Source organism: Zonotrichia leucophrys, chromosome 26, assembly GCF_028769735.1.
Source record: "Zonotrichia leucophrys gambelii isolate GWCS_2022_RI chromosome 26, RI_Zleu_2.0, whole genome shotgun sequence".
NCBI classification, from domain to species: Eukaryota; Metazoa; Chordata; class Aves; order Passeriformes; family Passerellidae; genus Zonotrichia; species Zonotrichia leucophrys.
This window is the reverse complement of record NC_088195.1, coordinates 7237049-7251690: the sequence shown is the minus strand read 5'-3', so window position 1 is coordinate 7251690 and position 14642 is coordinate 7237049. Positions and strand designations below refer to the sequence as shown.

The window sequence follows — 14642 nt, the reverse complement described above, 5'->3', positions numbered from 1 at the left end:
TCTACTTAAAAGGGAAATCTTGAATTTTCTCTGTCTGCCTTTCCTTCGTAGTAAATTGTTGCAAACTTTCCCGTGTTGTAAATAGGTTTTCAACAGAATATAATTACTATCAACACCTTGATAAAATCTCTATTTTGTCATTCCCAAACCTTGATTCTTGTGATGAGAGGTACCGCACACCAAACTCCTAAGAAGCTGTGAATGTGGCCTGGGAGACTCCAAGTTTCTCCTGAAGTATCACCCATCCTTTCCTGATCTAGGAAAAGATCAGCCACTCCTCCCCTGCACTGCAGAGCCAGGCAGAGGTAGCACAGAGCATAATTTTGTGGGGAAATATTCCTACATTAGCAGAAAGTCAGGGAGAGAAGCAGAGGACACTTCAAACTTGTCATGGTTCGGAGTGGATGGTCTCACTGTAATTTGTTGGCTGTCACACAGTCCTTTTTAACTGGGATATTGGCACAGTTCTGTTAGACCATATCCCACAGGGTTCTTGGGGCTGTATAAAGAAAACAGTAGGAAAAAAAAATTGTGTTTTCACCCCAGAATCAGAGAAGCTTGGATATGTCTGCACTGATTGGTCTTTCATGGGCTAACAACTGGGAAGGGGGATGTGTTTACAGACCCTTGGGCCATGCTCTGAAGCTGGTTCCAGCCACCACAGTGTGGAATAGTGATATACAGAATCCCAGAACCCCAGGATTTCTGGGGTGGAAAAGACCTCTGGAGATCATCCAGTCTGGCCCCCTTGCCCAGGCAGGGTCACCTGGTGACACAGGAACACTCCCAGGTGGGTTTGGAGTATCTCCAGAGAAGGAGACTTCACACCCTCCCTGGGCAGATGTTCCAGTGCTCTGCCCTCCTCCGTGCCAAGAAGTTCTTCCTCATGTTGAGGTGGAACTTCTTAGGGTTTAGTTTATGGCCATTGCTTCTCACCCTATCGCTGGGCACCCACTGAAAAGAGTCTGTCACTATCCTCTGACACCCCTTGGAGGTATTTGTCTGGATTGATGGGATCCCCTCTCAGTGTTCTCTGGACTCACCAGGCCCAGCTCCTGCAGTCTTTCCTCATCAGAGAGATGGTCCAGGCCCTGTGTGGTTCAGAGCACTGGGATGCTGTGTGGCTTGGCACACAGGAGCTCTTGGCAGCTCTGAATCCATTAGTCCTGGATTTATTGGGGTCCCATGTCCGTAGCAAACAACACCTTGAGGGCACTAATGAGTATTTCCAAACCACTGGCTTTGAAGCACCACAACAAGCCATTAAAGAGGAGGGACAGAGTCAGATTAAGCAGCTTTTCCAGGTATATTTACAAACTCTGGTAGAGCTGTGAAAACTTTCTGTGCCTGCACCTCTCTCATCGCCACCTGGGACCATCCATCTGCTTTTATTCTTCCCTATTAGCTGATAAAGGACAACTGAATGGAGTTTTCTAGCCTGTTATCTTTCTCTTTCCTTCAGAGCCCACAGAAGGAGAAGCTGAAAATGGATCTTTTTATCCATTTTATTTTCTAAGCTGTTCACTGAAGAGTGACATTTCCCCTGGCCACAACAGGCGGTGGATGTCTTGTGGCCAGTGAGAGAAATCTCTCCCAAACCCACTGCATCTTTATCCAAAACCTCCTCTCCAGACACATGCTTACATGACAACAAGAGTGGAGAAGGTGATATATTTTGGGAAACTAACCAAATCCTGGCTATGGGGGAACTCAGAAATCCCAGAAAGCCCTTGGATATCTCCCATGAGCCTGCCCGAGGGTGGCACAAAGTCCCTTGGGTGATGCAGAAGCTCCTGCACCTCAGGGACTCATCACATTTCACCAGCTCTCCTACAGTTTGTGAAAGGTGGGACCAGAATGATCATTTGGCCTGATTTAATCTACCAATCATTAGGGGAAATAATAAGGGCTACAGCAAAGGATTGCCACCCTGATAAGGGTTGGATCAGTCACAACATAATAGAATTGCTGAGTTTGGAAAAGCCCTGTAAGTTCCCCCAGCACTGCCAAGGCCATGACTAGCCCATGTCCCCAGGTGCCACATCCATGTTTTTTGAATCCCTCCAGGAACGGTGATCACACCACTGTTCTGGGCAGCTGTGCCAGTGCCTGACCAACCTTTCCAGGAAGAAGTTTTCCCCAGTATCCAAACTGAACCTCCCCTGGCCCAGCTTAAGGCTATTTCCTCTTGACCCGTCCCTTGTGCCCTGGCAGCAGAGCCTGACACCTGACACCTCCCTTCCTCCCCTCTCCTGCCAGGGAGTTGTGCATAACCAGCAGGTCCTCTCTGAGCCTCCTTTTCTCCAGGCTGATCCCCCCAGCTCCCTCAGCTGCTCCTGGTTCTCCAGCCCCTTCCTCAGCTCTGTTCCCTTCCCTAAACACGCTCCAGCCCCTCAATGTCCTTCCCGAACTGAGGGGCCCAGAGCTGACCCCAGGATTGGAGGTGTTGCCTCACCACTGCCCTGCACAGGGGGATCAAGTCACGGCAGTGCCAGAGGGCACAGGAGTAGGGAGAGCTGCTCCAGTGGCTGAGAGAGGCCAATATTTCCTACTTTTCCCATCTCTCCTTCTTGGTCAAAGCAGAAACAACAATACCACAATACCTGGAGATTCCCAGGAATCTCCAAAATTGCATCACCTCTACTCCCCCACCTTAAATGAGGCCAAACATACCTGCTCATGAAACAGTAGGAATCTTTTAAAGCATCAAAACCCAGCACAGCAGGTGGAGCATTCTTGCTCCTTCATGGTGCTTCAGACCATTACTTATTAAAACAGTTAAGTCACTGGAGAGCAACTTGTTTTGCATTCAGTTTTTTGCTACCAAATTATTTGCTGCCCTTCAAAGAGAGCAGAGTGTGTATTGTTAAATTAGGAGTGGAAAAGAATAAGCACTTTACAAGTTAGAGAGGCTGCAAACCACTGTGTTGGGCAAGGCTTCAAGGCAGAAAGAGGATGAGGGGAGACCTTCTCACTCTCCACAGCTCCCTGACAGGAGGGTGGAGCCAGGTGGGGGTAGAGCTGGTTCCAGAGAACAAGTGATGGGACAAGAGGGAACACCCTCATCTTGTGCTGAGAGCTTTGCAAGCTGCCCAGGAATTTTCTGCAGGCACAGACACTGTTCCCTGATTCCAGCTCTGCCTGTCCAGGAAACTGACTTGGTATTAGGAATGTCAAGTCCCAGCTCCAGCTGCATGCAGGACCACAAGAGCATCCCCTGGGACATGTGAGGTCAGCCCAGCTCATGCAGCAGCATCAGGAATAACGTGTGCTTGGACCCTGACGTTCTAGGCCAGGTTGGACAAGCTTGAAGCAACCTGGTCTGGTGGAAGACGTCCCTGCCCATGGTAGGGGGGGGAATGATTTGAGATTTAAGGTCCCTTCAAACCCAAATCACTCCTTGATTCCATTAAATTTGGGGCAGAGTAGTTTGTCCTTGGAGCAACTTACACAGGTACAGTTTCTAAAAGAGCTGGAGAGGGACTTTGGACAAAGTCCTGGAGTGACAAGACAAAGAACTTCCCACTGACAAAGGGTGAGATGGGGTATTGGGAAGGAATTCCTCTCCTTGTGAGGATGGTGAGGCCCTGGCCCAGGTTGCCCAGAGAAGCTGTAGCTGCCCCATGCCTGGCAATGTCCAAGGTCAGGATAGGCGGAGCTTGGAGCGCCCTGGAATAGTGCAAAGTGTCCTTGCCCATGGCGAGGCGTGGCACTGGATGAAATTTCAGGGGCATCGCACCCAACGCATCCCTCGCGCCGACGTTTCCCTCCTCACGGCTGGGCAACCCTCCCACCGTCACTGCACCTGTCAATCAGCGCCGGGGGCGGGGCCAGGGAATGGCGCATGCGCAGACACGTCCCTAATCGTCACCTCGTCCCGCCCTCCGCTGCCATTGGCCGGCGCGGGGCCGCCGCAGCCAATCGCGCGTGGGGAGGTGGTGGGGCCGAGCAAGATGGAGGAGTACGCTCGCGAGCCCTGGTGAGGGGATCGGGACCGGGGACCGGGGATCGGGGATCTGGGATCGGGATCTGCGAGCGCCAGGAAGGGGCGGTGCGAGGGAGCGGTGCGGGCGCCCTCGCGGCCGCTCCTCGGGGCCGCTGCCCGTCGGGGGGGCGGGGTTGACCTTGGTGGGGCCCCCTGAGGGAGGCGGGGGAGGCCGTGCGGCCCGTTCTGAGCCTGGGCAGCCAAACCCCTCCGCCGTCGAGCCCCGCGAGGCCTCCCGGAGCGGCGAGGGGCCGGCGGGGTCCTGTGGCCTGCACGGCTCACGCGCCTCCGGGGGCGGCGCGGCCTGCACTGACGGTCCCACGTTCGGTCCTTCAGCAGCCCCTTCCTCGCAGCCTTGCCTCCGTCCCTCATCCTCAGCTTCCCTTCCAGCCTTCCCTTGTCCTTAGTGCCTCCTCACTCTCAGTCCCCCATCATCGGCTTCCCTGTCCTCAATTCCCGCTTATCCTCAGCTCCTCACATTCTCGGTCGCTTCCTCGTCCCCCACAGGCTGCTCCCCTCCCCCTCTGCTCCCTATCTCAGCTCGCCTCTTGGCTCCCCCCGATGTACAGCCCCTCCAATCCTCAGTCCCCCGTTTATCCTCAGCCACCATCTCAGTCCCGCCATCCTCAGTTCTCCCTCTCATCCAAAGCCCTCCCAATTCTCAGTGCTACCATTTTCAGCCTCCCATCTCAGCCTTCCTTTCATTTGCAGCCCACCGCACTCTCAGTCTCTGCCACGTCCCACCTCAGCCTTGTCTCATCCTTAATTTATCTTCAGCCTCCCTTCAGTCCCCAAGTCCTCCCCCATCCTTGGCCCCCAGGCTCCCCTCATGCCTCCCGTGGCCCTGCCCTTCTCCCTCTCCATTTCCATAAGCCTAGCCTGGCCCCCTCCGTGCCAATCCTGTCATGGTTCAGCACTGTCTTTGTAGACCTACACAGGCACATTAGTTGCAAGTCAGAGGTTGTATTTGTAGTAGTGAAAGGATTAAATGCAAGCTCAGGTGCAGGGTTACTGAATCATGGGCGAAGTTTCTCATCATGATGAGGAACTTGGGACAAGGGCCTGGAGTCACAGGCAGGACAGAGGGGAATGGCATCCCACTGCCAGAGGGCAAGGTTAAATGGGACAGTGGGAGAAAATTCTTCCCTGTTTCATGAGGCCCTGACACAGGTTACCCAGAGAGGCTGTGGCTGGCCCATCCCTGGCAGTGTCCAAGGCCAGGTTGGACACTGGGGCTTGGAGCAACCTGGGGTGGTGGAAGGTGTCCCTGCCCATGGCAGGGGGAGGAATAGGATGAGCTTCAAGGTCTCTTCCAGCCCAAACCAGTCTGAGATTCTGCTCACCTTTGCAGACAAGACACCTGTGACTGTTCATGAGGCTTTTCCCAAACTTTGCAGATTGCTCTGCTGGCGTGCATTAGGTTTGTCCATAAACATCACCTTTTCACAGCATGACATCTGGGACACGTGCAAAGTAAATAGTACTTATTAACAGATTGTTGTGGGCTCCAGGTAATCCCAAAATTACTTAGCTTGGAAAAGATCTCTCAGACCATCAAGTCCAACCTGTGACCCCACCTTGTCAACCAGAGCAGAGCACTGAGTGCCATGTCCAATCATTCCTTGAACACCTCGGGGGATGGGGAGTCCACCACCTCCCTAGGCAGTCCCTTCCCCTGCCTGACAGTCCCTTCTGTTGAGAAATTCCTCCTAGTATTGTCCTCACCCTCCCCAGGCACAGCATGAAGCTGTGTCCTTAGTGCTGTGCAGTTGAGGTGTTTTGCTGCCAAACCATGTGGGGCTGTTGGTGTCCCCCATTGTTCTGGCTGCTGGTCACCCTGTGGCCCTTCTGTTACCCAGCCCCTGGAGCTGTCCTGGGCTCAAGCTGGGTTCCTGTGAACCCTTGGCACAGAGACACAGAGAAAAGGCCCCTTTGCTCATTTAAACTGTGGCAGCCTCTGTTTCCAGTTGTTATAGAGCCTTCAGGAGGGCTGGAGGGTGCTGTGGGGATTGGAGGGAGGACTCACCCCTCTCCCAGGCAGCCAGAGCTGGTGTGTGGCTGTCCCATAGCCTTGGGAAAAGGTGAAGTCTTGCCCTCTGCTCTGCTCATCTTTGAGAAATTTCTGGTGCCATCAGGAGCAGGAACCCAACCTTATCCACGTGTCATTTCCCTATAGTCAGGGCTCCCCTCTGAGTACAGTTAAACAATTAACAGGAATGTTTTGCTTGTAGATAAGTGCCAGATGAAGAATGAAATAATCTCTTTTCTTCTCCCCCAGTTCTTTATGAGGTCAGGCAGTGCCAGGGCTAGAGGTATTTTGCATCAGCTCTGAGGGAGTTTGGAGGAGCTGACACGTGCTGGCTGTGCTGACATCAAAGATGTTCTCATTTAAAAGCTGCTCAGAAAAGTTTGGAGAGTAGTTTAAAAGGAAAATTAGGAACCCTGAAGGTAACAGTTAATGAGGTTAAAGAGGGAAGCATTCCCTGATTGGGGTCTCATTAACAAGGCTTCAAGAATAAAGCAGCCATGATTTGTAGTTTGGAATCCCTTGACTTTATGGATAAGGGAAGTCCACTTTATATACTCCATTTAGATTTCCAAAAAGCATTTTAACGAGATCACTCTCAGAGAGTTAACAAAGGAAGAGGGTTAGGATGTTTTATTCATAGCAGAGGAGATAAAAATCTGCACAGGAGATGTAAGAACAAAACAAAAAAATCCCTGAGAAAAATGTGAGTTTCTTTTCATCTTGGCATCTTGGACAAGAGTGTGTCTGGGAGCTTTTCCTGATGCAGGAAAAAGTGGAAGGAAAATAAACTGTTGAATTATTGAATGCAGTTGGGGCTGAGGGGGTTGTAATGAGATGAGACCATATGCGGGCATGGCAGACAAACAGGAGGTGGTGGAGGGTAAAATGCCCCCCCTGCTTCCTGAGGCCTTGTGGGTTTGGGACCTGGATGTGGCTGTCTCTGGGGACACTCAGTGGTGACACTTGGGTATGGTCCTGGTGTCTTGGGAACAACCCAGCGATCCAAGGCACAAAAGCAAAGCCGACGTTGAGTGTGACCTGTGCACGCCGGGGTTCTCTTTGTAGGGGGCAGGGCTGGCTGCAGAGGAGGAGCTTTGGAAGTAGGTTGTGAACATGAAGAGCCTGGGAGAACACTCAGGGAGAGGGACTGAAAATTAGAGATACTTTCTCCAGGAAGAAAACACCGTGTGGCAAATGCTGCAGCACAGTGAGGGGGATTGATCACCCCTCGCTAGGGGAGGTCTGTAAGGGATCATCAGGGATGATGTCCTCATGTGCAGGAGCTGGAAGCTGTAGGGGTTCCTCAGGAACAGAAGCATGACATTACAAGTGAAATTGGAAGTGCTCATTGATGCTCCTGCCTGACAGAAACACTGAGCTTGCCATGGTGCTCCCATTTGTGACCTGCATGCTGTTGTAGGCTGATTTTTGCATTTTCTGATGATTGGCAGTGTAGGACTTAAATTACCTGAGTGCTTGGCTGGAAGATCTAGATACAAGATGAAAGAAACCAAACAACTTTGTTATTCTGTGCTCTGAAATTACCCACAGTGACACCAGAAATTAATGGCATCTTAAAACTCACCTAATTCTAGAGTTTGGTTTGGAGTTGCAGGGCTCCAGTTCTTGGCGGAGGTTCTGAACCTGTAAATAAGGGTCCCTTGTCAGATACTGACAGCCTGTGCTGCAGGAAGGTTCTATGCAAGGTTTTCCTGGCTGCTCTGTGGTGTTGGAGCAGGAATTGTGGGTGCTATACCTCTGAGGAGAGATCTCTTTTGTTGGAATGGACTTCAGAGATCCAGGATGCATCAGGAAAAACCTTTCCAGCTCAGCAAAGATGACTTTGAAGTCTCACTTAAATAAGCAGAGCTAATGAAAAGGATGAGTGATTCAAGAAAAAGTGTTTTGTGCCACCTGGGAGCTGCGTCTCATGGAATTTGGTACCTCAGTTCTCTGTAGGTCAAGAGAAGAATGAGATCAGGGAATGTAAAGCTATTTACACTATGTAAATAGTGTAGGGCAGAGCTGGAATTCTTCAGGAGTTTTCCATGATGGAGGTATGTCTCTCTGCCTTGTGTGAGGAGTTCAGGCATTTCTGTATATTTGGTACTTCCCACTTCGGGGTAGTGGGCCAGGAGACTCTGGCAAAGGTTGAGTCTGTTTTGCTGTAATATTCTTGATTTTTTGTTGCTGCCTGCTCAGTTAGCTGAGATGGTGTAGCCACCAGGCTCAGTCTTCACCCCAGTTATACCAGTGCTGAAGTGCTGGATCCATCCCACTCACTTACATGGTTTAACATGATGGGATTTAATGTTTTCATCTCTATTTTTCTTTCTAGTCCCTGGAGGATAGTGGATGACTGTGGAGGGGCCTTCACCATGGGGGCCATAGGAGGGGGCATTTTCCAGGCTATCAAAGGCTTCCGAAATTCCCCAGTGGTGAGTAAAATCCTCTGCAGGTGCATTGACTGCAGTCCTGCCTCCACTGCCCTTCCCCAGGGAGTGTGACAGTGAAGGGGAAGGAGAATAAATCCCTGTGCAGGGAGCAGGGCTGATTAAAGACCTCTACATTGTTAATCCACACCGTGAGAATCTGTCCTGGTTCAAGACCTTTCTTCATCTTTTGGGATAAAATTGCTGCTCCCCCGTTTGCTCTGGTGTCCACAGTGGGACACTGGTCACGTGTTCTTCCCTAACTGATGAACATTTCCCTCAGGATAGGAAGTGCAGCTGGAAAGATTCATCTGCCTGTGGTTCTGTCTGCATGGAGGGACATGAAGCTAAGCTCTCCTTCCTCTCCTGGCCTTTCCCTTTCTTTTAAAACATGGAATGACTCAAAGAATTTTTTCTCCTTCAGATTTATCTAAAGGGTATATTTTTCTTTAATTAATCTCTTTTTAATCATTGCCATTTTTATTAGCTCGATTTCTTAGTGCTCAGATTTGGTTTCAATGCAGGAGTGAGTAAACATGGAAGTGAAGTTTTGCTGATACAAGTCGGTTTTCACTTTTGGGATATCTGCTGCAAAATCTTGGCTATAAACCCATTGCAGAGACATTTGATAAATTAAGATTCAGTTGCTGCTTGAACATTAATTTTAAAATTTCTCTAACTTCATAGATAAGGTGTTTTTGATATTAGTCTGACAATAAGCTGTTGGTTTGAGGTGGGTTTAATAAATAACTGTTTCCAAACTAGTCAGATCCTGCAGACACTTCACTTGCAAAGGACTGTGTTCTGAATTAGAGTCTTAATTTTGCTTAAGGCTTGCTAAATATACCTGTCCCCACTTCTGAGTGATTGTAACAAAAATAAAACTTGGTGGATAGTCTTTAAACTGTGTTAAAGTCTGGGAGAATGTGCAGTTGTTCTGTGGGGCCCTGTGTGACATGTTGAGTATTGGACTCTGGAAGGCTCAGCATGACTTTGCTTCTCTTGGCTACAAAGACACCTACAATTGCACCTGCAGGAATGACTGAACATAGGACAACTAGTGGGATTGCCCAGCATCTGGGAAGAAAAAATTATACCTGTGAAAAATCACTGCTTATCCTGATAAAATGTTACTGTAATGTCTCCTTCAGTCCCACTGAGACTGTGAACCCAGATTGTTTCCTGCCTGGTGACTGTAATTCCCATCTGTACCTGACAGGAATATTGTATGGGAATGATAAATAGTGCAATAGGTGTAAAGTACACTTTGTCTCAGCTCCTTACAGCTGCTGAGGGAGCTCAGAAATGTGTTGGGCCTGTGGCAGGGTTTTGCAATATAGACTCAGCTTGGCTGTAAGATCTGACTGTTTTCTTTTGACTGAATTCTCTTATTTTAGGGTGTAAACCACCGGCTGCGGGGCAGTTTGACGGCTATTAAAACCAGAGCTCCACAACTGGGAGGTAATGAATTTTGGGGTTTTGTTACACAGAATTGACTGTTGCTAGATAACAGAGTTTGTTTTGGGAATGTAACAAACTGTAACAAACACTGACACCTGCGCTGAGTCTCAGCACATTTGTTGGCCCAAGCGATGGGTAAATACAGTTCTGATATATCCAAAAGTGGTTTGGATGGGGAGGAAACAGTCCATGTTCCTGGAATTATAAGACAGCTGTAATAACTGGTCATATCTTAAACAGCAGAGATCCCTGGAGCCTCTTCATGGTGTGGAAGGGGTTGAGATAAAACTAACTCATTACAAGAAGTGGTCCAGCTTGGATGAAAAATAGAACTTGGGGATATCCATGCATGTGCTGTAGAATGCCAAGCTCCTGAGGCCACAGGAGCAGGGTTGGGTGAAGTGTGAGGTGTGACATGACTCTCCATCATTGTCTGTAAGGAGCTATGTTAAAAATGGATAAATTTGGAAGTTCCCTTAGCTAATCTGACTTTGTTAGAATGAAAGTTCCTTTATAATCACAGTTTGATAAATCTTCTGTAGTTAACTGTAGATTAGTGAGATCATATATAAAATGGGACGAGAGGCCAATGATGTCATGTCAAGTTGGAAATTTCCCTGTATTGATTTTAACCTGTACTTGGTTCTTTATGAGTTTGAATTTACTTCATGTCTTAAAGGGAGCCCAGTAACACCACAACATCTGTTGTGCAGCATAACTGGCTTCTCTGCTGTCTTCAAAGTGGCTTTGGTTTGATTTGGAACAGGGAGTTTTGCTGTCTGGGGAGGTCTCTTCTCCATGATTGACTGCAGTATGGTCAGAATGAGAGGGAAGGAAGATCCCTGGAATTCCATCACAAGCGGAGCCCTGACTGGAGCCATTTTAGCTGCAAGAAGTAAGAAACTGGGGATATCAGTTGAAAATCTCCTATTCTCTAAATGTTCAGTTCTCATTGTATAGCAAAGCAACATTCTGTGAACCCTAATTGGCATCTGCTGTCTCAGATGCTGAAAAATAATCTGAAACATTTTTCCTGTGCTTAGGAAAGTAATAATCAGGCTCCCAAATGTTCCCAGTGTTCCTTGAAGGAAGGACAGGGGGAGTTGCCCAGTAATTATCTTTAATGCATCTTAATGGATGCAAAATTACTGCTCTGAGTCTGTTTTAGGAGAGATTAAGGCATGAAGAGGGTGGGCAGGCCCTGACACAGGTTACCCAGAGCAGCTGTGGCTGTCCCATCCCTTGAAGTGTCCAAGGCTGGGTTGGATGGGGCTTGAAGCAGCCTGGAATAGTGGAAGGTGTCCCTGCCCATGGAGGGCGTGGAACTAAAGGATCTTCAGGGTCCCTTCCAGCCCAAACCATCCTGGGATTCAATGGATTCTTACAGGCAGCACAGAAATTAAGTGTTGGTTTGTGCTTTTCATTTCCAGATGGCCCTGTTGCCATGGTTGGATCTGCTGCAATGGGAGGAATTCTCCTGGCCCTGATTGAAGGAGCTGGAATTCTGCTGACTAGATTTGCCTCCACACAATTCCCAAATGGTAAGGAGCCGGCAGAGGATATGTCACAAGGATTTGCTTTGCTGATGGGCCCCTAGCAGTCATCTTATCCTAGAGTGAATCCGCACTGCCCTGCCAGCTCCTGTGGCTGTGGAAAGCCAAGGAGAAGCTGCAGGTGCTGATGACATGAGATTATCTCCTGCTGGGAGATGTGAGCTAGCATGGCTGAGAGCAGGGATGTGCCTGCTGTCCCTGGCTTCTGCCACACACATGGTGGCAGAAGGGTTTTTTTCAGGGGTGAGACACAATGGTTTGAGGGAATGGCAGGCAGCAAATTGTGCAAAGGGAGGGTGGTTCTGGCAGGCTGTAGTCTGTTTGGGGAACCCCAGGTAAATGAGAAGATGAAGACCTGGCAGGTGCAGATACATGATTTCCAAAAATGGTGCTGGTGATTCTCTTCTAAACTGCTTCAATATCTCACTGAGTCTCAGACTGTTGTGTGAATGCTTCCTGTGGAAAATCCTAAATACCTCTGTCATAGAATCCCAGACTGATTCTACATGACCCAACCCTCCTGAACTCCTGCTGGCTGGGTTTTATCCCCTGGCCATCCTATAAATGCTGTGTGATGACACTCAGTGTAAACTGTTCCATGATCTAACTGGGTACTGAGGTCAGGTTGACTGGCCTATGATTACAGGATCCTCCTTCCCACTGTTTTTGTGAATGGGTGTCTCATTGGGCAGCTTCCAGTCATCTGGAACCTCCCCAGTGAGCCAGGACTGTTGGTAAATGATGGAGACTGGCTTGGCAAGCTCAGCTGCCAGCTCCCTCATCACCTTGGGGTGGATCCCATCTGCTCCCAGGGATTTATAAATATCCAAGCAGCTCAGCAGTTCTCTGACTGCCTCCTCTTGGATAGTGGGGGGACCGTTCTGCTCCCTGATATGACTGAGCAACCCAAAAGGACAGTTATCCTGAAGGCAAGTCTTCTCACTAAAAACTGAGACAAAGAAGGCGTTAAGCACCTCTGCCTTCTCATCCGCAGTTCCTAAGTTCCCTTCTGCATCTAATAAAGAACAAACGTTAGTCTTACTCTTCCTTTTACCACTAATATATTTATAAAAACATTTTTGTTATCCTTTACAAAAGTCGCCATTTTAAGTTCAAGCTGAGCTTTAGCGTCTCTAATTTTTTTCCTACATGCTCTAGCAGCCCTCTTAAATACTACCTGAGAAACCTGACCCTCCTTCCAAAGATAATACATCCTTTTTTGATTCATGAGTTCCTTCAAAGCCTCCCTGCCCATCCAGGCTGGGCATTTGCCTCGTGGACTTGTCTTTGGGCACACAGGGACAGTCTCTTCCTGTGCCCTCAAGATCTCCATTTTGAAGCACACCTACCCTTCCTGAACTCCTTTATTTTGAAGGACTACTTCCCAAGGAACTCTCTCAACAAGTCTCCTGAATAGACCAAAGTCTGCCCTCCGAAATCCAGTGTAAAAGTCTTATTAGTGTTCCTCTTGACTTCACCAAATATTGAGAATTTTATAATTTCTCTATGCCCCCAGTGGCCTCCAACCACCACATCTCCCACCAACCCGTGTCTAGTTGCAAATAACAGATCTAACATAGTCCCTCCCCTGGTGGGCTCGCCCACCAGCTGCGACAACCCAAATCATTCCACAATTCTATGGATTCTATGAAACTCAGAGAGAAGTGGTTTGTCTTTGGAGCAGCTTGCACAGTGTACTTTCCTAAAAGAGAGCTGAAGAGCGGTTTCAGACAAGGTCCTGGAGGGACAGGACAAGGGGGAATGGCTTCCCACTGCCAGAAGGCACAGTGAGATGGGATATTGGGAAGAAATTCTTCCTCTGAGGGTGAGGCCCTGGCTCAGGTTTCCCTGAGAATCTGTGGCTGCCCCAATGCTGGAAGTGTCCAAGGCCATGTTGGCTGAGGCTTGGAGCAACCTGGGATAGTGGAAGGTGTCCCTGCCATGGCAGGGGGTAGAACTGCATAAGCTTTAAGGTCTTTTCCAAGCCCAACCAGTCTTTGATTCTATGCAACTTTTGAAACTTTTTATGAAACCCAAACAATTCCAGGGTTTATGATTCATTTTAAGAGGGATTTATATAAACAAACCAGCTGTGATTTCTATTAATAGGAAGAATTGTCTGCATTTTGGTATTTATTTTCCTTTTCTCCTCTTCCCTCCTCCAGGCCCACAGTTGTCAGAGGATCCATCCCAGCTCCAGCCACCCCCATTCAGCGACTACCGACAGTATCAATGATGGTCCCCAACCACCTTCTCCCTCCTCCCCCCTCCTCCTCCTCCTCCTCCTCTTCCTCCGCCTCCTCTTGTCTTTTCCTTCCCTGAGTGGTCCCACCTGGAGGATGTGGAGGGGGTTTGTACCTAACACCAGTGGTCATCCGTTACACACCACACGAGGAGGACCTGCAGCATTTCTCAACCTCAAACTGCTCAGGAGAACTTTTAGAAAAGAAAATCTATTTATTCCTGATATATTCCATTGCTGTAATGTTACACATGTCTGGTAGAATACAAGGAAGTTTGAGACAAGGACCAAATGGAGTCTTGTCATCCTTTGGACACAAACTGGAGTGAAAGTCTTGGAGTCTCCTCTGGGATGTTGTGCCTGCAGTGAATGCAGCTGGAATGTCGCCTTTTCCCTGTTAGATTTAGGTTATGGGGCTGGAGGGGGAAGCATTGCACCTGCTGCCACCACGGCCTCCTGCTTTTCATCTCAGATCTTGGCCTGAGCAGAGTGACCATATCTGCTCTGTGGTTTTGTCCTTAAACTCCAGCTGTAGAAACCCCTTCCCCTCTTGCCAGCAGTTACAGAATCACATCCAGTGAGTTTTTTTGTTGTAACTTGTTAATTAACTAATTGACACCGTTGCTTGCTGGCAGTTCCTGATACGTTATGGAGGTTGGGGGATTTCCAAAGCTGGCCTACATCCAAACAGCTCAGCAAAAGGACACCCTCACCTCTGGGGGATGGCAGGGACAGGTGGCACAGGGGCTCCAGCAGCTCTGCCTACACTCCACCCATAGGTCAGGCAATGGCCTTCTACTGCCTGAACTGGGCTTTGCTGTGCTGACCTCTGCCTCTCCAAACCCCCTGATAATCACTGTCCCCTGTGCACCAGGAGAAGCCCCTGCCTAGAGCACAGTCCTGCACTGCCCCCACCCTACCTGTGTGTGACACCTCTCCT

At 49.0% G+C, this 14642-nt stretch overlaps 1 protein-coding gene across 1 annotated transcript; it reads left to right on the top strand.

Annotated features, from left to right (window-relative positions):
- Positions 1 to 3849: 3849 nt before the first annotated feature.
- TIMM17A (translocase of inner mitochondrial membrane 17A) lies at positions 3850 to 13994 on the top strand. The gene is made up of 6 exons (XM_064732849.1): positions 3850 to 3979; positions 8353 to 8452; positions 9844 to 9907; positions 10674 to 10802; positions 11338 to 11448; positions 13626 to 13994. The coding sequence occupies exons 1-6, from the start codon at positions 3954 to 3956 to the stop codon at positions 13694 to 13696; spliced, it is 501 nt and encodes a 166-aa protein (XP_064588919.1). The 5' UTR covers positions 3850 to 3953; the 3' UTR covers positions 13697 to 13994.
- Positions 13995 to 14642: the final 648 nt, after the last annotated feature.